The sequence below is a fragment of the Leopardus geoffroyi genome, chromosome B2 (assembly GCF_018350155.1).
Source record: "Leopardus geoffroyi isolate Oge1 chromosome B2, O.geoffroyi_Oge1_pat1.0, whole genome shotgun sequence".
NCBI lineage: Eukaryota > Metazoa > Chordata > Mammalia > Carnivora > Felidae > Leopardus > Leopardus geoffroyi.
In genome coordinates this window covers 146,371,602-146,398,100 of record NC_059332.1, presented here as the reverse complement: position 1 = coordinate 146,398,100, position 26,499 = coordinate 146,371,602, and the positions used below count along the sequence as shown (strand labels likewise).

General features: G+C 36.2%; 1 protein-coding gene across 1 annotated transcript in view; it reads right to left on the bottom strand.

The window, feature by feature from the left end:
• Positions 1-26,499, bottom strand: part of PACRG (parkin coregulated) — a 510,247-nt gene that overhangs the window by 429,026 nt on the left and 54,722 nt on the right. The window contains exon 2 of the mRNA XM_045500232.1: positions 13,210-13,344. Coding sequence (XP_045356188.1) covers positions 13,210-13,344 — 135 coding nt within the window. The remainder of the gene's footprint in view (positions 1-13,209; positions 13,345-26,499) is intronic.

Genomic DNA, 26,499 nt, shown 5'->3' with positions numbered 1-26,499 from the left:
AAAGAAACCGTAAAGCAAGAAAAAGACATAATGAAAGAAAAAGAAAAAAGTAGGCAAATATTTGAAGGAAACAAAAAGAAGTTGTGGAATTGATAGTCAATGAAACTGAATTAAAAAAAAAAATCCACACACAGGTTAAGGAGTACATTAAACCCAACTGAAGAAAGTGAATTATTAAATTGGAAGACAGATTTAAGGAAACAGCCTATAATGAAACAAATGGATTAAAGAGATGGAAATAAGAAAAAAAGGGATTAAAAGATATGAAAGTTACAATAGGTCTGACTTGTATTTACTAGGGACTCCAGAGTCATCAAATTTAAGTCAGATTGAATCTCAAACAGGATAAATATTAAAAATTCACACCTTGGTAAAAGCATGAATAATAGTGTATGTTTCAAAATACAGTGTAGAAATTTGGAGTTAGTGATGTGTCATTGATACCTGGGATTGCCACAATATGTAGACATATAGGAATGTGGATTGATCACCTCATGGTCATTTTAAAAGTAAAATTTTCTATTTGTTTACATAGTAACAGACTGAAGCAGGAGAAAAAAATATATATATATACACAAATGTATGAACTAGTAAAAATTTTGTAGAGACTCTCAATTTAAAAAACTTTGTTTACAGAAATTATTTGAACCTTATCATTCAAGTAGCAAATGTTTAACATACTGAATACAGGATTAAAAATTTATGAACGATGCAAAAGCAAGCAATTTGGTTTAAGATTTGATATGTGTTCTCTGCGTTTCAGTTTCTTCATTGAACAATGATGTACTCTAGTCAATAAGCTTCTCAAGACCACAGAACCCTTATCAGCTGGGCTACAGAGCTCACCACTGAGTCTCACCCATGAGAGCTACTCACTTCTTTTATGAATAGATGAGTCATTGTTGCCTAAGCGTTGATGAGATCACATTATTTCTCTGTCATGGACTACAGCCCCATGAGGGACAGAACTAAATCGGACTCAGCTGTTTTAAATAGCATCTGGACAAGAGTATCTGACACAGCGTCTCCCAACGTGTCACAAAATTACCTAGGAAGATACAGACAAGGAGGAAAACTCAACATGCAAATGAAACTAGGCATAATAATGAATGCACAAGCAGAAAAAAAAGAGGAATTTCTACATATGATGTGGCCAATGACACTAGACTGAAAAACAACAATTGGTGGTCAACTCATGTTTTGCAACCATTGGTACCCATCCAAAAGTCGCCAGATGGTTTTTTCATCCCTCCTACACTTTCTCTCTCCGGAAGGTAAGGTCAGAACAGACTTAGTTGGGAGCGGGCATGGACTCGGCCGCCATCTTGCCTCTGTGAAGTAGTTGCTTTTAAGACAAAGACAAAGCCATCTGCTTCCATTCTCATCTCTGCTATATCACTGCTACGTCCATTCACACCCAACTCTCAGAAACCATCTGAACAGGAAGTAGGGACAGAGTCTCCTGGTAGCACATTGCACTGCATCCTGGAAAGCAGCGTGCCCCACAAGCACAATGTTGCAGGTAAGGGCAGAGGAAAACACAGCTGGGTGCAGGTGCATTTTCAGGATTGTATGTGCTTTTCGGATCTATCTGTCTTTGTGTCAGTAGTCACAGAGGGTCCCTGTAAGGCCAGCAAAACAGGACAAAATGAAGCATCTTCATACTGGGCACTGGATGTTGGCTAGGAGCTGGGCAGTCTACCTAAGTAATGCTGATAAGGAGAGTTCACCGGAACCCAAGCAGAGTGAGTGCTTTAGCAAACACAAATTCTACATTGAGGTAAAATTGAAGATATGTAAACAGTAATATATGGGTTTTATAAACATCTTACAAAATATGAAATGGAATATCATCTTATAGATTTAGAGGATGAGGAGGCCCTTTAAATTCATTACTGCAGAAATCAGTGATTTTCAGAAATGGGCATTCTCCAGGATTCACAAAGCCAGACCTCTTCATAGAAGAAAAGCAGAAATCCATTTGTTGCCAATAGGCCAAGGCAAAAAGAAAATGAGATTTTACCGTTAGGAAATAATCAGACATGCTTGCAAGACACAATATATACAAATGTACAATGATGTTGATAATAGTATTGCTTATATTAACAAAAGATTGAAGAAAAGCATTACTATCTAAGAAAAACATTAATATCCAACAATAGGGAACTGGTTAAATTGTAAAGTACTCTAGAGATTCCCAAAATGATTTTTAAAGTGCACATTCACTGATGTGGAAAGATGGTTATGACTTGTAATTAATTGAAAAAAGTTATGAAGTATGAGTAAAATGTTTTTTTAAAATTTTCATACATATGCAGATTTGCAAATGCAAAGGAAGAGGGGTCTGAAAAGTTCACACTAACAGATTAATAGAGGCTACCTTAGGGTTGTGGGATTACGGCTGACCCAAATTTTTTTATTTTTTCCAATCTGGGTTATGGAATATGAATAAATCACAACATTATCCATGATAAACGTGCTTGTACAATAACTTTAAAGCCAATATGTATAATGACATAAGTGGAGAAATAAGCAGTGTGAAGTTTGCAGGACTAAATACAGTAATAGAAGTAAAATTGGAACTTGATGTCGTGATACACAAATTGATACTAAAGACAAGAGAAAGCAGAAGAAAGCTCTCATAGAAGTTTAAAACATGTGAATAAGGAGATGAATATATTGAGGGAGACAATGATAGAAATGGCAGGATAAAATTTATTTACACACTGCATGTATTTGTTGTAAGAAAGAAAAGAGAAAAGTTGTAACAAAAATAATCATCAATGACATTACAGGGAAAAAAAAAAACTTTCCTCACTTGAGAAAAAAATTCAAGTAAGTAGACAGAATAAGCCCACTATATTAAAAAAAGAATCAATGAGAGCAAAAGATACACATGGAAGCAACTTTTCATTATACAAAAATAGTGCAATTACCCAGGCTGCCAAACAAAATAAACAAGCAAACAAAAACAGACCAAAGGAATAAAAATCAGACTGGTCTTATTTTCTCAACAATCGTATGTTAGAATATAATGACATTACATTCTTCAGAGGCATAGAGGGAAACAGTTGAAATTTAAGAATGTTAATATGAATCACAAATTGCATTGCTGAAAAATTATATTTCAAGATATTCAAGCGTTCAGAAATATTCAACCCATGGACCCACTTTTTATAAAATTGTCTAAAGATATACACGAAAACAGAGAAAAATGAATCTGAATGAGAACTCGAATGGAAGTTTAGGGTTTCAACGTTTTACGTGTTTTCGTCATTCAAACTGGAATGCAATTTTGGAAATTATGTAGGGTTTTTTTTTTTTTTTTTTTTTTTTTTTTTTGGTCATAAGGGATATGTCTTAGATTGAGGGGGGAGGCAAAGATTGGTTTTTATAATGATTTTGTCAACTATCTACATTTGTTTTTATACTTTTCTCAATAGCAAGAAATGTGTTTCGTATTTAATACAACTTTTTGTTAGTATTTGTTTCTGTTCTCCAAAAATATACTAACAACATGTTCACAATGACGAGTACACTGAGGTGGTGGTCACTGTAGAGTATGACCTGCTAAAGGAGATACCATGTGTACCACCCCCGAAGCAAAGCCACCCGGAGACATATATTGGCATGCCTCTTTTCTAAAGGCCTTGAGTAATGACCATGGGAAATGTTAAAAATGCTGGGGCGCCTGGGTGGCGCAGTCGGTTAAGCGTCCGACTTCAGCCAGGTCACGACCTCGCCGTCCGTGAGTTCGAGCCCCGCGTCGGGCTCTGGGCTGATGGCTCAGAGCCTGGAGCCTGTTTCCCATTCTGTGTCTCCCTCTCTCTCTGCCCCTCCCCCGTTCATGCTCTGTCTCTCTCTGTCCCAAAAATAAATAAACGTTGAAAAAAAAAATTAAAAAAAATAAAATTAAAAAAAATGCATATTAAGCTATGATTGTCTTTTTTGTTGTTGGTGTTATCAGACTGGAGAGAACTATTAATTATTAGTACTCCTGTGGCTGTTAGGTCCATTATGAATTTCCTGTCCTAATTAGGTCTTTGAATGTTACCTTAAGTCCCTTAAGAATCATCAACACAATTTCAACAAAGCTAAAAACATACATGTAGAAGGAAGACTGAACAAAACTATCAATTACTAAAAGTTATCTCAGAATAAATATTGTCTTCTTGTCTTCTGTATACATTTTATTTTATCTATTTTCTAAATTTTCTAAAATAATCATCTATTACTTTTAAACTAGAAAAAATCAGAAAAATCTAAGAAAAAATGCATACCATTTTTATATGCCATCTAATGACAAAGAGCTTTCACAAGGTATTGTATACACTATGATCTCAATTATGCAAAAAGAAAGAAAAGACAGAAATACTTTAAAAAATGTCAACAACTGAATTCAATGAATGGTGGAATGATGAGTGATTTATTTAGTCCTTCTACTTTCCAATATTTTCTTATTTTATAAGATAAACATGTATATATTTCATATTGAGAATAGAACTTTATAAGTAATGATAAGGGATCAATTTTTTTTAATGTTTACTTAAGTTTGAGAGGTAGAGAGACAGTGTGCTAGAGGGGGAGGGGCAGACATAGAATCGGAAGCAGGCTCCAGGCTCCAAGCTGTCAGCACAGAGCCCAACAAGGGGCTCTAACCTATGAACTGTGAAATCATGACCTGAGCCAAGTCCGATGCTCAACCGACTGAGCCACCCAGGCGCCCCAAGGATAAATTTTCTTTTTACATGAATTCGTCTGATTATCCCATCAGTGATAATTTTTACATAGAACGTTCAAGGTCAGAATAACCTTTTTGATAAAGCTAAAATGTAATTTCCTAAAATTGCTGCCTCAGATATGGATTAAAATTGACATCAGTATTCATTAACACTTTATTTAGATTTTACCTGAAAGAAAAGGAGAAATTTTAATACAACGGCAGGGGGTTGAAAATTCACTCGATATCTAGAAGCCTCAAATGTAGAGACACTTTGACCACTCTAAATAAAAGCATCAAACAAACATTGATTTTTTTTTTTTTTTTACTATCATACCATCAATCCAATTCGACTTGTCATCCGTCAAAGAACTTCTGATCTCAAAAGTGCTTCAATGAAGAAAAGGGATATGTGACAAGTGATAAGACAGAGTGGGAGCCACTCATTAAATTACTAATTGGAACAGAGCTGGAGATTCACCCTCCAGGCAGATACCGAAAAACCATCAAAGTCCGGTTTATGTCCCCAAATGGAACTTTCTAACAAGCAGTGACACACATTTTTCGTTTGAAGATTGGAGTACTGATACTCCTGAAATGGCAGCATCAATCCCTAGGAGGGTGGCAGGAAACCCCCATCTTCATGGGCGGGTGAGTGACAACACAGTGTCTCAGCTGTGACGCCCTAACACTACCAAGACCGCTCCTACTTTTCAACAGGGGGTCGTTTCACTAGGAAAGCAGGAGTGATTTGTTTTTCTTCCAGTTGTCAGTCCACCGAGATCTGAAACTTACAACACTGCTTTTCCCCTTGGGCCCCGGGGAATGTGAATTGTCTTCAGCCGAGGCCGACCAAATCACTGTCACAGAGCGGCGGGCGACCTTTCTTTTCAATCTATGCACTTTCCAGGAGTTATAAATCAGTTGACTTTCAAGCTCGATGAGATGGCATATGCCCTAGTTTGAAGAACAGATGGAGGCTTGGGGGAAAATTGTTTCTGCAGGCTTGCCACAAGCAGTACTGCTCCATAAAAGTGAACCATTCGCACTAATTTCTCACATAAATTATAGAGGCAGCAGAGAGCACCAGCCCATTCAGCAGAAAACCTCTCATCTAGCTTTCAGAGGTCATCGAACCAATTTAAATTAAAGTTATTTCTGATACACGGCCGTGTTTTCATGCTCTACACTTTTAAGACATCGCAATTTACATCAAATAAAAGAATGGCATTTAATTGCACAAGCCCCTCCTCCAAAAAACACAGAGCAGCACAGTAATTGCCAGAGGACTTTTTTTTCAAGACTTCTCTGTCTATTAATTAATCACAGAGGAATTAATAGTGGAAACATGGCAGCTCACTTATACAAAAATCAGGTAAATTGTCTCTTCTTTTGTAAAATTTGCCTTACAAATTCTACTAAGGCCTGCTATCCAAACTCAAGCTTTGGCAGTTATCAAAAGAAATAGAAACTCCAAGAGAACAATTCCAAGAGAACATCCATTCTTCTTCATGTGAAACAAATTATTCAACTCTTAAATAAATTTGCCTACAAGATTTCAGAAATCAACATTGGTGTTACCTGGGATAGGGGGTGGGTATAGATATAATACTAATTTTTTGAATTCTTAAGAAACTGAAACATTAAGAAATTGCAGGTACCAAAGGACTAATGATTAATCAAAATTATAGAATTTTGAGAACAATATAATGAGGACTAATGGATCAGGTATCATGTCACGGAGTGGCTTACTTTAAATGCAATACTATTTATGGATAATGAGCTACCATGGTTTGGGGCTGATTTTAATTGTAAGAAAATTAGTGCATGATTTTAATAATGATTATATTCAATAACTGTTTTTCCTAGTAGGAAATTATCAGTTATGTCAATGAAAACAGTCACACTGACAGAGCTTTTTATAGTTCATGAATATCAATGCTACAGAGAACTGAAAAGAACCGAGAAAAAGAACAAACTGAGAAGAAATTCTGAAGAGTCATGCACGAGTTTAGTGACTCATGAGTCATCTCAGAATTGTGGGTGTGGTCCAGCCAATTTTAAAAATAAATTTAAGCACCCAATTAATCTATGCACATCATTTTCTTTACTTGGATGTTCAAACTGGACACACGTATTTAGTCATTTAGATAAATGAACTTGCCATTTTGAAATTTAAGAAATTTTAAAAATCAGTTTACATATAATCAAAGGAGCATTTTCATAATAAAAGTCCAATCCACCAAAACCATTGCATAGAATTCTGGACTGTGCATTCAAACTTACTGGAGTTTCTAATCAATATTTATCCCCCAAACTATTTCATGAACATCTCAAAATATACTTATTTTAATAATTATGAAACAATTTTTTTTAATGTTTATTCATTTTTGAGAGAGAGTGAGCAAGTGAGTGGGGGAGGGGCAGAGAGAGAGAGGGAGAGAGAGAATCCCAAGCAGGCTCCACGTTGTAAGCACAGAGCCAAGGACACCATGTTGTCAGCACAGACACTCACGAACAATGAGATCATGACCTGAGCCGAAACCAAGAGTCAGACGCTCAATCGACTGAGCCACCCAGGCACCCCATGAAACAAAACTTCTTAGAGCTCCCATAGTTAAAAAGATGCCATCCCAATCATCTAGCACCTGGTCACTGATAAAGATGCAAAACACGTCATGAAACAGTGTCTAGAGAAGTAAAACTTGAGGATAGTCAATCTGTTCTAGTACGCTTTCCATTCACTCAACACGGATCACTGGGCACCTACTCTATGCCAGGTGCTGCTCTAGGTACTGGGATAAATGAGTGAAGAAACCAGAAATACAAAGATCCCTTCTTTAGATTTCAGAATACGCCATTTTATTTGACCTTGATATTGGCTCCATTGTAGGTCCCTATCTGGTTTTCACTTTGTTTCATTTTTCTTAATATACGCTAACTTTCGGGGAGCCTGGGTGGCTCAGTTGGTTAAGCGTCCGTCTTCGGCTCAGGTCATGATCTCGTGGTCCGTGAGTTCAAGCCCCGCGTCAGGCTCTGTGCTGACTGCTCAGAGCTTGGAGCCTGTTTCAGATTCTGTGTCTCCCTCTTTCTCTGACCCTCCCCCGTTCATGCTCTGTCTCTCTCTGTCTCAAAAATAAATAAACGTTAAAAAAAATATATGCTAACTTTCTGTATTTTGTAGTTCTTTATATAAACATATCAATACATTTATATAACACATGAGTTTAAAAATTAGAAAAGGTTGTTCTTAGTTACCTGATTAATGTTAATTTATGAAGTCACTTTTTAATAGAAAAACCAAGTTGTGTGATCCAAGTTTTAATCATCAAGTAACTGTATGGTGAATACATTCACCTCAGGGGAAGTATGCTTTTGTGATGACATTGTGGACATCTCCAAAAGGCCAGTACAGAAGATCAGGTTCTTGGCAAAGAGGTGAGACTACCTAACGTCCATTCTCACGCACACCCGCCTATGCGTACCAGTTGTGGCCTTGTGAATTTTATTTCAGTATAACAGGTTACTAACACCATTTACATATTCAATAAGGGATGAGAAAACAAGAATGCAGAAATGCCCCCCCACAGCGATGCCACTTTGAACAAAGCCTGCAACAACCTTGCCAGATGAGAGACTGTAAGTTGCTGACAAAGTCCATTTCGAGATTTTCCCTTTATAAGACAATCTGGATGTTTGCTATCTGAGCTGCCTTTGTAATAGGGTTTGTATTATATCCTGATTTGGCTGGACATTTATAGGGTATCTATTTCTTACTCAAACCTACCTAATAACTGGGACACCTTTGTGCATGTTCATTAGAAATTTAGTGAAAGCAAAACTTAATGTATGTCACATTTTGTCCAAAAGCATGGCACCATGGATAGATAGAGAAAGGTGATTTCTATCAATATATACTATATCAAAATGCCCATAAAGTGAAGGAACTTAAGAGACACCTTAGCGTAGTTGTAGCTCTCCAAACTAAATGGTTTATAATACCATATTGTTAATTAAAAAAAAAAAAAAAAACTCCAGTGTGATTCTGACATTTTTATTCAACTCCTTCTGCCAAGGTCTGTATCAAAGTGGCTATTTTAAAATAACCTGTGTTTCAAGGCACCTGGGTGGCTCAGTTGGTTAAGCATCTGATTTCAACACCTCAGAACCTGAAGCATGCTTCAGATTCTGTCTCCCTCTTTCTCTCCCTCCTCTGCTCACAGTCTCTCTCTCAAAAATAAAAACACAAAAAGTAAATGTAAATAAATAAATAACCTGTATTACCATGCCATTTTAAAACAATGGCTTGTTATCTGAATTTATAAGACAGTGAATTTCATGGGTTGCCTAGGATTTATATTTCTGCTCCTTATTAAGTGTGTAAATAGCGATTATTTCACATTCATTCCAGTGACTACTCCTGATGACTTCAGATTCCTGTTGAAAAGAGAAAACTAGGAAGGGCTCCAGTTCCTTCCCCAAAGTGACCTTGTAAGAACTAGAGGGGAAACTGTGCATTCCAGGGAGTAACAAACAAACAAAAAAGGAAAGGAAGGAGGGAGTAGAAAGGGAAAGGGAGGAAGAGTAAGAAGTAGAAGAGGAGGAGGAAAAGAAGGAAGAAGGAAGGAGGAGGAGCAGGGAGGGGCAGGGAGGAGAGGAAAGGGGGTGGGGGCGGAAAGGAGCAGGGAGGAGGCGGAGAAGGCAGGACAGCTCCAGAGGAGACCTGAAGGGTGTCTGAAACTTACTGGGTTGGGGGTGGGAGCAGGGATGGACCCTGGGGGGAGGCAGAAGTGAGAAGACAGGTAACAGAAAACTTTCCTACTCCCAGATGGAAATTTAAGATGTGGAAACTCAAACGCAATTTTAGAATGTCTGTTGTTCATGCTGAGTATCTGTGTGCTTTGTAACTTATCCAAACTATTGAGCTGCTTCTCCTTCCTGTTGCCTGTACTCTGGATATTGGAGGTAGCAGCCATAGAATAAAGTCATGTCCCCTGAATGTTGGTAGAGTCAAGGAGAAGATAGAAAAAGAGATAAACTTAAAAATTTTTAAGTCATTATTGTGTTTTTTAATGTCTTTAGCCGTTAACAATTAACAGTTCTTTAGCTATATTCAGAAAACACATATTTAAAAATAAAAAGTATGCCAGATCTTGCCTGATAGATTTCATATTACAGATCAGAGCTACTCATTTTTCCTAGATTATTCACTTGCCATTGATAAGTATATGGAAAAATTTCACTCCCAAAATTTTGTAAAACTTTTTTCACGTTTACCAAGGAATATACGATAAGCGTACACAGCCATGGCAAAAATGCATGGATCGGTCCTTCTTTTTCATTTTAACAGTAATTTGCAGATACATATAGCCATCTATCTGGCCAGTAGGTTCAGGCATTTATTCTGACTGCCACTGTCTTAATGTAGAACAGCACTGTCTAATATGGTAACCATGTGGCTATTTAAATTAAAATTAATTAAAATTAAAAATTTAGCTCCTCACTCTCACTAGGGACATTTCAAGTGCTTAATGGCCACATATGGCTAGTTGTAATTATTAGACAGTGCAGATGTAGAACATTTCCACCATTGCAGAAAGTTGTATTAGACCGTGCTCTGATTTTCAGCGATACCGTAAAGACTAGACTGCACAGATTCGGCATTTGGTCTGCCTTGTTGTTTTGGCATTTGGAACAAATAGCCACTTTCATGTGCACTACACTAGGGTGGCAGTTGAAGATATGGGTTGAAAAATCTAAATGTGCAAACGACATTTACCTACATCTAACTGTTACTTCCAGTTTCTGACTTTATTAGGTCATTTATACGTAGTTAGACAGTAACTCTATTTCAAGACTATAGGATGATTTCTAGTATAGTGATGATGGGGAACAAGTAGGGAACTTGGGGTCATGGGCAGGAACCATCAGTGACTTCCCAGACGAGCTGAGTCTCAGATGCTGGGACAGCCTCCATCACGCTTCAGGACAGTAGCTCCTAAGTATTTCAGAGTCAATACCTCTTGAAATTCTGATAAAAGATTTACGACTTCTTCCAACTTAATCATGCACACCATTTCAGGCACTCACAAACCCTTGGAGTCCCAGTGGTGTCACAAGAGTATGGAGAGGGGACCACTATTTTCCTGAGAAACAGAGCTATTCAGAAGTCTTTAAGGGGGAGATGAGTGATATGAAGACCTGGGCTCCTGGGCCCTGTCGGCACACAGGAAGGAAGTGCAGTGCAGGGTCCTGGGTTGTGTTTTGTTTTTGTCTTTGTTTTTATTCTGTGGGGTGTGGGAGGGTAGCCCTGCTTCCTTCAACGTTCAAGGCCCCTCCTGATGTATGGCATCCTAAAGAAGCCCTCCCCCGCTCAAGTACCAGACTGTCCCCACAGCACATGCACCAAAGGAATAATTATGATAATACTGGGAGATTGTCCACAAGCCTATGCTTAATAATTCTCACATTTTACTTTCAATATTAGAGTAGTGTAATTGAAACGTGGTTGGCCAGACTTTAAAAAGACAGAAGCCTACAGGTTATAGGATAAGACGTTTCTTTAAATGTATGCTATTGTTCTACCAATGGCAGAAAATAAATTGCTTCTTTTTTATTCTGACTTTTTGGCTTGCTGAATCAGTATTCTCATCAGAAATTACTTAAAAGAATTAACATAGCTATAAAAACCAAAAGTAGTTTATATCCCTTCTGGCTATTGTATTATCAAAGATAAAGCAAAATGATTCATCCTACATTTTCATTATTTTCAAGATGGTTTTCTTTCCTAGTCTCTTGACACTTCCAAAAGTTACTCATAAAGTTATTTGAACAGGTAAAAATAAACCTATAAATTTTTTTATTGACATAATTTTTATGTGCTGTAATTGCTTAAAACACTAAAATCCACTCACTTTTTTATAAGGAATTATAGCATATTGTTTTACTCCACAGGAATGAGGTTTTTCAGAAAGTCCACTGTGTTACCTTGTGGAACCAGTATATAGACAAACACAAAATCCATGTAATTAACCAAATATAAACAAACCCAAAAGTTACAGTAAAGTTTTGGGAATACATACTTATGTTAAGACTAAAATATCTAAATTACTTATATTTGCTATAAATTCTTTCTCATTATATGCACATTGTCATAGAACAAATTCACATTTTAATAGAAATGACTGAAACCGAGATAGAGATAGTCATGTTCTTCATCCTCCTAAAAAACTTATGACAAAATTTAATAACAGGGACACCTTCGGGATTTCTATCGCCAAACAACTTATAGTAATTCTAAGTTCAGTACTTGAATACCAAAAGACTGCTCGAGATTTAGAAATGCTTGATAATTATATGAAAACATTTAAAGACATACAGGAAACAGCACAAACAATTCTCTGTTTTTCCATAAAGGAAGGAAAAGATTAATTTTGATGAATCTAAGTATTTGCTTTGATGAATTCTTTATTTTGGTCATTTAATTTTTTTAATGTGAATTTATTTGTACCAATCACACACAATTCCTACCTTCACCTTCAGACACTATTGTGGGACTTTTTAGTTAAATGGGTCAGTTGCTTCACTCGGATGATATTTGGCAAAAAACCTTTTATGTTCCTCAGTCTGATGTGATACGCATGAACAACTCTGTCTTTAGCCCGAGAAACCCTTTTAGCTGATAAATATCACCCAAAGCAAAGTCCTTGATAACATAAAATAATTAAATAGCAGAAGCTGTTTAGAGATCAGCATTTCGTTTTTCAAATTAAATGTAAAAGCCTTCTCCAGTTAAGAGATTGGCAAGTTTTTACAAATAACATCAGTGAGCCTTTTAGAAAGAAACACAGCCACATTACAATGGAGTCATTAGGCAATACATTTATTTTGAAGCCAATTAACCTTTTGTCAGAAAAATGTCGGTGCCGTAATGGTTTCGGCGTGGAGGTCAGCCTCTAACCGGGCACGTATGACAGCCACCGCCACTGACACGTGCTGCACACAGGGAGAGAGTGCGGCAATGAGAACTAACCTTCTTTTGTATTCTGCTCTGCATTTCCAGGGAGCAGACAATCTTGACCTATCCATTTAGGTAATTAAAGCTTCCATTTGGAAGTGTCCTGCAGGAAGGTGAAATTTGGAGGAGATAAATGGCTGTTGCTCTCCGTATTCAGCCACCAGTTCCATCATTTGATGGACTGCCTGAAACAGGCCGGGCGGCCAGGTTCTCATAAAAATAGAGATGAATTGGGCAGCGGACGATTCTCTAAGGCAAAGCAACTCTGTCATTTTCTGTTTTGCAGGCTATAATTTAATTGTGAGTCAAGGTGGACAGCTGACACAAGGGGGGCCTTCTCTAAGAGCTTACCCACCACCTTCCATTCTCTGAGAAATCACCCCAGCTTATTTGGTTAGCCAACTTCGTTCGGTGATGGGAGATGTCGCTCCAGCGGTACACGGCTGGTTCCCCCAGCTGTGTCCTGACTTACCTTCCACGCGATTTTGTTTCCTTTCGAATCATGCTCAAGGGCAATGGGGAAATCTCCTCGTTCATAAAATTTTCGAAATGCTGTGGGCTTCGTTGGTCTTTCTTTAAATGCTCCTGCAACTGGCGGGCCTCTCACCTTCAAAGGAAAGGGAAAAGATAGGAATCAGGTTTTAAAAAATACTAAAAAATGCACAGCGAAAAAGGCTTTACTTTAGTTTTAGTTCATATGAAATATTCTGGAAGATAAAGACCTAAACGTCTAACGATGGAAAACAGCAGCTTCACTAATACAAAAACTTACAGAGGAGAATTATTTTATAATCATTATTAAGAATTTACTTTATTTTGAGTTTCTTTAGAAAGCATTCCTAGAAAAAGTCACTTAAAAACTATTACATTATAAGGGGGAAAAAGCCTAAACTTTTGTTTAAGAAAAAAAAAATTTAATGGAGGCATCTAAGTGCCACTTGGAATGTTAAAACTTTTAAGATTTCTAATAATTGCTAATTCTAATCTCTAAATTAAAATTTAAATACATAAAGAAAAATACATATGTATAAATATACAAAAATACATATATTTGCATGTCCAACTATATAGTGTATGGAACTATAAACTATACTTTATGGAATACTAAATCATTTTAAAATATGTCCTTTAAATCTTTCTATATACATAAAATGGTAAAATATGTTCTCATGTTAACAACAAACTATGAAAATGTTATATGAAATTAAATTATAATAAGTAAGAAAATTGTAACAAAAACTGGTTGTCTACTCTGTGTAGATATATATCTATATCTATATCTATATCTATATCTATATCTATATATCTATATCTATATGTGTAGATTAGCATACATTTGATATTATGAATTTGTGAGGAAGTAACATTAGATTACATGTGAATCTTTCATCCCCCAAAACTGAGATTTTTCTCAAAGAAGAAACATTTCATATTGAGTTATTCACAGTGAGAATATTTTTTAAATCCGTATTATTTACATATGAACTAATTCATTAGGTTACAAAATTGAAAGCAATTAGTGAACTATTTAGAAAATTACAGACCACTGATAATCTTTCTCTGAAAGTTTATGTTTAGTTTATTTATTATTTTTTAATCTATTTATTTATTTTGAGAGAGATATAGCGTGACCAGAGGAGGGGCAGAGAAAGAGGGAGAGAGAGAATCCCAAGCAGGCTCTGCACTCTCAGTGCAGACTCTGACAGGGGGCTAAATCCCACGACCATGAGATCATGACCTAACCGAGACCAAGAGTCAGATGCTTAACCGACTAACCCACCTCTGGTGTCCCTATTTATTAATTTAATAAAAACATGATTAATTTGTTAATTCTTACTATGAACAAAATAGCAAATAATTTATGTAATATAAGTTACTTGATATAATGTTAATTTTTAATATTCATGTAAAAAACTTTAATTTTAACAAAGAAATATATAAAAATATATGTAATATAGTAAATATACTAAATAATGACAAATACATTTTTTTAATGCACATAGAAACACTAATGCTAGAAACTGAATAGGATATTAAAATATTAACATGATTAAATGCTGAAATGGGGTTGAAGAGTGAGGTAACACAAAGGCATTTATTACAGTTTATTAGAGTTTAGAATTTTCTTCACTACCTAGCACATTATTCCCAGCATACAATTACATAAGTAACTATGGGGAAGCAAGATTGCCTTTCACTAATAAAAGATTTAAAATTTGTTCTGGTATTAGAATTATTGGCCACCATTTTCAGACAAATGTACCTAATTGTTAGGTAACCATATGTATATGATGACAGCTTTGTGCAGAGCTCTGAGCTGGATGTTACATATACATTCTACGCTACATTAGTATAACAGAAACTGTAGGGATGCCGTTCCTGGACTTCAGCAATTCATGGAGTGGTCAATTTTGAATCACATTTTTTTTTTGGAAATTGACAAAGAATTGACAACTTTTTATTTTGCCCACAAGTTACATACCACACACACACACACACACACACACACACACACACACACAAATTACCATCTGTCATCATGTCACCATTTTAACACCTCTTAAAAAGTGGTATACATAATCCAAAGAAAGAAAACTTAGCCAAATTAAACCAGCATCATGCATATTTATAGAAAGTTATAGTGCAATAGTGCACATGTGTGTTCATGTTTGTGTGCATTGTATTATTGCACAGTACTGATTGCTAGTCAACAATACCTCATTTTTTATGTTTTTTTTAAATTAAAATTTAAATATATAAAGAAAAATACATATGTAAAAATATACAAATATATATATTTGATATTCAACCATGTATATGTATATGTATATGTAAATGTGTATGTATATGTATATGTATATATATGAATTTTCAGCCATAATGAAAGAAGGAAATCTTGCCATTTGTGACAACATGGGTTAAACCTTGAGGGCATTATGCTAAGTGAGTAAGTGAATAAGTCAGACAAAAAGACTATTATTGTGTGATCTCGCTTACATGTGTCATCTAAAAGAACTGAACTCATAGAAATACAGAATAGATTGGGGCGTCTGGGTGGCTCAGTCAGTTGAGCATCTGACTTCAGCTCAGGTCATGATTTCACGGCCTGTGGGTTCCAGCCCCGCGTCGGGCTCTGTGCTGATGGCTCGGAGCCTGGAGCCTGTTTCAGATTCTGTGTCTCCCTCTCTCTCTGCCCGTCCCCTGCTCATGCTCTGTCTCTCTTTGTCTCAAAAATAAATAAAAACATTAAAAAACTTAAAAAAAAAGAAATAGAGAATAGATTGGTGGTTGCCAGGGTCTAGAGGGTAAGGGTGACATCTATTGATTGTCTTTTTTCATTTGCTTTTTGATCTTCTTGATTCTCAGTGTGATGATTTATTTTCTATTGAAACCTGCCCTTTGGTGTATCGTGAGACTCCAGACCTTCAACCTTCTGATTTAGCTGGTGTTTTCCAACATATCTCTGGCACAGAGGTGGGGAAGGGTACTACCTAATCACTGTCAGGTTGGGGTAGAAATCCTGGTACCCACCTGGCCTCCACTCACTCCGGAGAGGGACTTTCTCATTGACATGGGGTGAAGGTGGGGGTTTCGGGACCACTAGGGAGTACCTGACATCAGTATCACTATCAGTACCTGATAGGGAGGGGTAGGAGTGACCCATTACTGCTCCCCGTTCGGTGCCATAGAAGGGGTGGCCTCATTACTACTGGGCAGTGATGAGATTCCTGTCCCACTAGGAGGCATTCTCTGACAGCCCCAGCAGAAACGGGTGCCATCTTATTACTGCTGGTTAGGGTGAAAGTCCAAGTTGCCCCCACTTGGTCTCCACGGACACCACGGGTGTTGAAGGCCTCTTTACTGCTCCAGTAGAGATGAAAGGCTCAGTTCCTCATTTAAAACATTCAGCTGCAACGGATATTTAGATCTTTTGTCTGCTCATCATCTGCTAACCACCTTTTCCAATTTTTCTAGATGTTATTATTTATGCTGTGGAAAGCAAGACTCCCATTTGCTCAGTTCACCTAAATTTTGCTAGAGATTATCTTTCTCTCCTTCCTTTTTATCTTAAAATTGATTTCTCTTTTTCCTTTTGCCTCTTATTCTAAATATACTCCATTGTTTCTGACTCTGAATTCAAAATTCTAATCATCCAAACTTTTAAAAGAACCGACATATTTCTCTCTAAGAAGCCTAGAAGGCTTTACAAATGGTTATAAACAAGTTCTATTTGTCTTTCTTCACATCGATTTTCATGGACTCCCTACAGAAATGATCCCATGCCTATAATTCCATGGAGACTCTTTACTTAGTTTGCTATTATGTAATAACTCAACAGTGAGAAAGTTCTTTCTTGAATATTATTATCCTCTGTTTTTATATTTGTGCCACTTACTTATTTTAAAACATTATATTTTTTGGATTCTGGTATAGATCCATTCCAAATTAACTCTTGGAATCTCAAAAGTTGTAATTCTAAAACTGACTAGAATATTTTCAGTTAAACCTGTTAGCACAACATGGGCATTACCTAATTTTATGCAGATGCCCTGTCACTGTCCCTAGATAATATTTTTTCTGTTCCAAATACATATATACCTACTTAAACCTAACAGAAGGATATAATATTTTTAATGCTCTATACATAATCCATTCCAACATTCTAAGTAATTCTAAAACCCTAAACATGAAAAATCAAGTAAGTAATAATCTCAGGAAAGGTAATAAAGGTATTGCTACTGGAAATCACACAGATGAATGTAGATGGACTAAATAAATTTAAAAATAAGCAAAAAATCTATTAAGAATCCTTATGTACATCCCACTTTATAGAAGAACTACTGTAAATTTTGTTTAATGTCTTAGGAATTTTACTCTGATTCATTACAAATAATATAGACTAAGGAACAATAAATCAAAGTACACTTGTGGGAAAATGCAATTAGGATTTGTCTGAATGGTGGGGGCTGTCCATAAACCAATTAGAAAGAACGGGTGTCACAGCAGAATGCTTTTAATAAAATCTAATGCACTTGAGAACCAAGTTTCTGAATACACTTTGAAGTGGCTATAAATGACAGGGTAACTTTAGATGCCTACACTCATTGAATGTGCTGGGATGGATTTAGGACTTAGATCATAGGCTCTGTCATATGGTCACAGAAACTAATAATAATTAGTAGGAAAGAATTTTAAGCCACTCTAAAATTCTTCATGATATAGTTTGAAAGTTTCCTTTTCAATAGTTTATTTTTTAGCATAAATGGAAGCTGAGAAATCTATATTTTGTTATTCTAATTGGTCTGATTAGCCAGCTTACTAACATTGAGACAATATGATACAAAGACATTAATTTCCTATTTTCATCAGCTTTAACCTGAAACTTGACCACTGTAGTTAGGCAAGAGTCATACTATCTCTGAGCTACTCAGGCACTTGCATATTAACGCCACGACTGGCAAATCTGTTGCCATTAGCCTAGATTTCTGAGTAAGTCGCACTATAATTCAGTGTCTGCCCCACATGCCAGACATAATTATTCTAACCCATCAGAAATTTGTCACTACCTAAGGTTACCAAATGACCGAGGAAATGTTTGCAAAAGTATTACAATGATCAAATCTGATTGTAGTACTCGATGGGATACCTCATCATTAACAAAGGTGAGCTTGTATTATTGGGTAAAGATTTCATGAGAAACTTTAATAATATATCAATATAACAATATAACAAAACATTATGATAGTGATGTTTTTGTTAGTAACAGCCGTAAAAGATAACAAGTGCCTTATATAGTAAAATACATATATTTCAACAAATGTTCAACGTAGACAGACATACTGTGGAGTCCTTCACAATCAGGCCCTACGGGTAATAGTGAATGGCAGGGAAGACATCCAAGTGATGTGGGCAACCTAATTTAGGAAGCTCATTCTACTGAGATCTAACAGGATGGCCTGGAGTCAGGAGAATGTGTGGTCAAGATGTAGTCCAGGCATGAGGTGGCAAAGGCCTTAAATTAGGACGCCATCGATAACAAAAACAAAACCCCCAAATATTATATTCATTGTTTTATAAGCATTTTTGGTTTCAGCTTTTGACAAAACCGACATGAAATGATATTACAGACAAGAAAATCTAAGCTTCGATAGCTTCAAGATCCTGGCAGAAATCAGAGTTAGTAAGTATTAGGAAAGGGACCCCCACTGCTTTTGCTTCTATAGACCTTGTCCTCAGTCATGATACCAGAATGTTGGGTTTGGGCAAAAACCTAAAGGGGAGTTACCTAGGGCACATGACTCATTGAATGAGAAGATCCAGAGGGCAGAGATGAGAGAGGCTTCTGACTACAAAGATGCAAATAATCAATTGTTTAAGTTACATAAAAAATAAATTACAGGATGGAGGGAAATCTTATTAAATCACTTAGAAGTCAACCACCTATTACTAATTTTGTGCTTTTGCTTCTAGAATGTATGTACAAATATCATAATTTTTCATTAAATTTTTTTAATGTTTACTTGGTTTTGAGAGAGAGAGTGTGAGAGCAGGGGAGGGGCAGAGAGAGAGGGAGACACAGAATCCCAAGCAGGCTCCAGGCTTTGAGCTGTCAGCATAGAGCCCGACGAGGGGCTCGAACTCACAGACCGCGCGATCATGACCTGAGCCGAAGTCAGATCTTAACCAACTGAGCTGCCCAGGCGCCACATAATTTTTCATTTTTATGTCCTTCTCATTTAGTGTACTTTTTTTCACCTAGTATAATATGTCTTGATGCTGCTATGGATAATAGAATTTTGTTTTTTTGTATCTAAGCAATATTCCACCAACTATTTGCAATTATATTTGAAATTTATATTCTTTCTGATGTTTTTTGCATTTGTAATCACATTATTACAAGCATCTCAAGCATATCACATTTTCCCCACTTTATATTATGCCCTGAGAGTCGCTCATATGAGATAATAAAATCAAACTTTTTATTTTATGATTCTTGATAAAAGTATTGTTGATTAAAGGAGAACAGGTCTTCTGTCTTAGTCTAGCTGGGCTGCTAGAACAAAATGCCATAGTATATAACTATTGGTTGCATTTACTGTAAATATCTCCTCACCACCTTTGTTTTCCATTTTCACTTATTAAGCATTTAAAAGTTTAATTTTTTTTTTTTTTTTTTTGGTAGAAAAGTTTCTTGGTCTTTTCTTTAATTGTTCTTTTTGTCTCCAGCTTTGAGCTCCTTCATATCATTCCTCTGTCAGGACACTGTGAATGTTGTGCACAATGAATATCAAGTAATTAAATCATATCCTTACTCTACTTAAAATCCACAAATGACCTCCCATTGACGTGCTGCATATACATTCGAAATGAACGACTGGTGATGTCTCTGGTCCCTCCTCCATAGACTCCTCCAGTTGTCCCCAAATACTGGGGGATTTCTCCGTTCTCAAATATGGCCTGCTCTCTTCAGTCTTCATGATTTTCCTGGTCCACTAACATGTTATTGTCTCTTAGCCCTTCATTCCTTTCTTGCGCCCCCTTCTCTTTCTCCTGAATAACCATGAATCACCTCATGACTCAACACAAACCTCACTAATTCTAAGACACCATTCTTGACAAAGCATATTCCTACCTGTGAGTGGGATCAAGTTCTCCCTCACATCAGACCTGAAATGCTGGAGGGATAAACTGTGACCCTAGATCACTAGCACAATCTGTATGGAGATTATCAGGGAGATCAGGCTATTGATAAAGATTGCATGTAGTCAAGTGGTGGGTTAAATCTATTGGAAATTGGTCAATTTTCCCAAAGGGAAAGTAAGTATACAGTGAGAAAAAGGCTGAGAACCTGAAACATTTCCTGGAGACATAATAACAATAATAATAATAATAATAATAATAATAATAATAATAATGGAGAATAGGAAGAATACAATGGTAGCAAGAAAATGGGGAAGGGTTGTTATCACAGAAATCCGTGAATGAGAGGAACACATTTTTTAGTGACACAAGTGGGTCCATTGTGAAGAGGTTTGAAAGTTCTCTGAAAATTAAAAAGCTATACTGGCATGACAGGATAGAAACCAGACTGTATGTAGTACATTGGGGGATAAATGAACAATATGAAAGTAAAACCAGATGTAGACTTTGAGGGAGACCTCCTGCCCCATGAATTGTCAAAATGCGAGTTTCTAGTGAAGTATAACTGTTAAAGAAGGGCAAAGTTAATAGTGATTGGAAATGGAGAAAGAAAAAAAAATATTAATGGGCTATAATACTGGAAGTCGTAAACTAATCACTTGCAGAACTGGAATAGATTTTAGAATAAAATATATGTTTATAACTAATGTGCTTACTCTAAGATGGCTAGAGAAACTTGTGATGTACAGGTTTTTCAGTGTTAGACGCTCATAAATCTGAATTCAAGGACCTATGGTCACATACACTAAAATATTTCTTAGAAATAGAGTGAAGAAACTGTCTCTAAAAAAGCTCCTACCCCTGTCATTAATTCATTGAAAAATGTACTGAATACATAATATTTCCAAGTCACTAGGCTTGGTATTATTGGGGACAAAGAGGTAAGTCAAATATATTATCCTCAAGATATATATCATTTAGGAAAAGAGATGAGAATACCTTCCAGACTTTTCTATAGAAATAAGAATGTGATATGCCACAGAAATGCCAAAGAAAGATATATAGAATTCTGTGCACTCCGATGATAAAACGTTTCAGTTTTGAGACATTGTTTCTTTTCATTAAAAATGTTATTTAGTCTTACAATGTGCCTATACTATTCAGTGGAACCAGGCAGAAATATATTTTAATTTCCTATAAACCTGGATTCTGTATAGTTTCAATTAGAAAAAAATTATCAGAAAAATATAGTTGCTATATCATAGACTTGTATATTTATAACCTTTGCAGTTATTAAGGATTAAATCAAAATTAATCACCTGTATTTTATATAAATTAGATTTATACTTAGATTTAAGTAGTCATCAATATTACCACAATTTTGCAACCAAAAATTCACTACTGATAAGACCAATGCATATTTTCTTTTTATGTAAAACTTCTCACATTAAAATCCGCATTTTCTATTTTGAAATTCACTTATATAAATTAGAAAACTTTGCTTAAGATCTAAGGCTGTGTGACATAATGAAATAACTTATATTAATCTAAAATGCTTATAGAGACTAGTTTCAATATGATTAGCATAAATAAAAGCTAAAATTAGTATTGTGAATATGGTAAGTTACAATTAAATTAGCATTGTCATATGATGATTATCCAAAAGGGAAAAAAACAAAAACAACTTATAATGTAGTTTTTCAGATAGGTAGAATGAGAGGGATACAGTGTTAGTGAAGACAGTAACATGGAATAAGGTGACAAATCTTTCAATTAAAACAATGTAGAAGACTTCGGCACTCGATTTAACTCTTCTCGACAATTAGTTATGCCCTGCTTTGTTCGCAGAAGGATCATGAAGACAGACACAATACAGAAGAAAGCTTAAGTGTGGAACAGATGACCTAGCATACATCATGGGAAAGTGACTGAACCATTTGGAGCCTCAGCTTTCTCAGGGGTCAAATTACAAAATGACACTGACCTCTAAGATCCTTTCTACACCTTTATAACCTAACGTGTGTATTTGTTAATTCAGCAAATATTGAGGACAAACAATATCATCAGAAAATTCACCCCACTGTAGAGTAAGCGGAATCTTAAAAGGCACATAAACTCCCTGTTGAGATCCACAGGGGCTACAGAAATACATCCCTGTTTACATTTCGGGGATTATTTTTGTTAGCTCTATCACCTTTATAATGACCTCAGTTTCATAGATTCTAGACTTCTTCCAGGCTAGGATCCAGTAACTTGATTTAAAAATGCTTCTGCAACAACTTTAGGAAATAAGGAAGTCCCAAAGATTGCTGAGAATATTATGGTTATGTCATTTTAAATTTATAACTAAACTGGAACACACTTGGCACTAAGACATTATTTCAAAATGTTGTCTCTGTGGTCTGAAGTAGTTCTGAAAGCAATACTGGGCTACACAATTTCTCTTAAATTGTTTTGTTTAAAGTAATAGGCATCAGTGGTTCTTTAAATTCTCTGTTGTGGGGGAGAAAGCAGATTGATAGCCTTTCCTAACAAGATGAGATGCAATAATCAAATGATGAGAAAGATACAAAATCTTGACAGTTGAAGGCTAAAAAAGTTTACTCCAAAGCTGTGCTCGCGGTCTTGCAGTTAAATATGGGTAAAGGCCACATATTTAAGAGCTCAAGTGGGATTCTTGCCATCAACTTGTCTCCAGAGAGTCATCAGAGATTTCAATTTAGACTATGCTGTTTAGCATCTGTCTTGTAGAACTGATAAAATGCCTGAATCACGGAGACAGCTTGGCTAATACACTGTCACACCTAACACGAAGGCCAAAGAAATAAGTGAGCTAAATGTGAAAGGAGAATATAAATGGGTAAGAGTTTAAAATATATTCTATTCCTCCTACGTCTCTAATGTTGAAAGCATGGTCAGTAGTTTATATCTAAACATATATCTTCTGTGTCTTGCAAAAGAGATCTTTCTTACTGAATAATTGGGAGTAAAAATGTTATTTTTGTATATGTGAAGAGACCGTGACCATTCACATCTTACATATCATGAATATTTTAATGGAAAATTTGAAAATCCTTGTGTCTAATGATCCAAACTGATATTCTCCAGAAAAAAAAAAAGAACTTGTTATTTGATAGAAAAAATATTTTTGGAAATGTCTACAATAAAAGATATTTATGTTGGTAAGTATAAATCAGTCCACTGGCCCCCTCTAAAATAAAGTACTTTGAAAGTTCATACAATTTACAGCAGAGATATAACATACACTGATTATAAATGATAAACTCTACTGGTGAGATAAAGGAAGAAAGAAATGTGCAAAAACATGTATGTTATCACATATACAAAGCACACATATTCCAACTTAACTGGAAGATAACAAATAAATACAAGATTAGGGTCTGATCAGTCTGTTTTCTTTGTTTTTTTTGTTTTTTTTTTTTTGTTTTTGTTTTTTTTTCATCATGGTTCATTCAACCAGGAAAGAAATGTTAAGAATGTAAAAGGAGACAGGGCGCCTGGGTGGCTGTCGGTTGGGCGACCGACTCTTGGTCTCAACTCAGGTCATGATCTCACTGTTCTTGGGTTCGAGCCCCATGTCAGGTTCTGTGCTGACAGCGCAGAGCCTGTTGGGATTCTCTCTCTGTTTCTCTGCCCCTCCTCCACTATCTCTCAATCTATCTCTCAAAATAAATAAACTTAAAAAAAAAAAGGATGTGAAAAGAGAAGAGGAGCAAAGGCGTAGTTAAGTCTTCTATCCTAAGAAAAGTCAGTAATGCTTCATCACTACTCAGATGGAAAATGTTTTTTTTTTACTTTTATTTGCCTCGTAGTTTCATTTTTTAATAAATAAAGTGCATTTTTCCTGAGCCACGATCTTCATCTGTGAATGCTAGCTGAAGTTAAGCCAGTAAAGTATTCACATGCAAAATTAGCATGCTCAAATATATAATCTTTTTACATAAAAATGACAACCGATTAGAAGATATAATCTTAGGGACTTCAGTTATAATATCAAAAGATTAAATACATGGAAACAATTTATAGGAGATGTATAAGATCTATATGAAGACACTTTTTTTTTTCCTTAGAGAGAGAGAGAGCACACAAGCAGGGCAGAGGAGCAGGCGGGAGGGAGACAGAAAGAGACAGAGAGAGAGAGAGAGAGAGAGAGAGAGAGAGGATCCTAAGCAGGCTCCATGCTCAGCACAGAGCCCAATGTGGGGCTCGATTCCACAACCCTGGCTGGGATCATGACCTGAGACAAAATTAAAAGTCAGATGTTCAACTGACTGAGCCACCCAGGTGCCCCTATATGAAGACACTTTTAAAATGTGACTAAAAGATACAAAGAAGACTTGCAAAATTAGAAAACAATTTTCTGTGATAGAAAGATTACAAATCATTGCACATCATGAAAGGGTCAATTTTACTAAGTCAATTTATAAACTTCACACAGTCCCAATAAAAAGACAGCCAGTTTCTCTTATTATAAATAGGCAAGATGACTCCAAAGTTTATATGTTATAATCAACCGACAAGATTATGTAGGAAATCTTTGAAAAAGAATCCGTGTGTGCAGTTACAAGAATAGAATAGTAATCTGGCAACAGATCTAAGTAATTATGTACGTTCACTGTATCACTAAGTAGACCTCAAATCAATGGGGGAAGAAGCATGGACTACTCATTAGTTGGTATTGGAACAACTAGGTATATACACAGAAAAAAAATATTGGATCAATTCTTCACACTTTACAACAGAATTATTTACAAATGGGTGAAATGTTTAAATGAAAAACAATAACAACAACAACCAAAAACTGTCCTAAAAGCAGGATCCATATAATGGCCTATAAAGCCTTACACATCCTGCCCTCCCCTCCCATTTCTTCTCTGGTTCCCTCTTCTAGGACTCTCATAGTTGACGCTGCTCCAATACACTGGCTTCTCTGCTGCTCTCTGAACATACCATTATATTCCTAACTTTGGGAATTTGCTCTGGTTTTTCCCTCTGCCTGGAGTGTTCTCCCTTTATATGTTTGTTTGCTGAATCCCCTTACCTCTTTTAAGTGCCTGCCCAAATCTCGTCAAGGAGACTTACCATGACCATCACATTTCATATTAACACTCTTACCTCCTTGGGGCCCCCAGCCTCCTTACCAAGCTCTGCTTTTCCTTTTTTCCCTTAGTGTTCATCCCCTTCTAACATACTACGATATGCATTTGTAACATTTATTGTTTATCGCCTTCCTACTCAACCTAGATTATAAACTCTATAATAGACTATTGTTTGTTTTCTTCTTTATTAGGTTAATAGTGCCTGGCACAGAGTAGGGGTTCAATAAACATTTGTTGAATTAAGGCGTTCATTAATCTGGTAATAGAGTAGAGGAGACATTGCTGATGGATGGGGAAGGACTGTACTGTTCAGTAATGGTGCCGAGACAACAGCATTCGTGGAGAACGTGAAACTGGAGCTCCAACTCACACTGTACACAAATTCAATTCCATGTGATGTAAGGACAAATATTAAAGGCAAAACCATGCAAACTGTAATGAAAATACAGAAAATATTTCTTTTATGATTTGGGGATGGGGGAGATTTCTTAAGAAAGATAAGTAAAAGCACAAACTACAAAAAATTACAGCCCCTTCACAATGTCCACCTCAAGTGTCCTGTTCAGAGGTGACCCCCTCTTCTCTTCCTAGCCCAATCCCTGTGAAGCCCTAACCCTAAAACCCTTCACTGTAACACTGGCCCACCTCCTTTTCCTTTATTCCCTCTTTCTGTACTTCATGGTCAATAAGGATGACGACTTGTCCCTGGGACTCCCCTCAATTCCCTTAACACTCTCATTTTTTGGTACTTTGCAAAAACTTAATGCTGCCTAAATAAGCTCTCCACTAACTCTGTGCTAACACCTATGCTCCTAAAAGATGGTATTTTATTACACTTCCCTATTCTTTTCCCCCACGCACATACACAGCTATTTCACATCGTTTATTCTCTCTTCGAACCTCCAGCAACTCTCCTCATCCTCATTCACAGCTGATCATCTTTCTCCCCTTCACTGAAAAACAGAAATGTCATAGAGAACTTCCATATGCTCCTACCACCA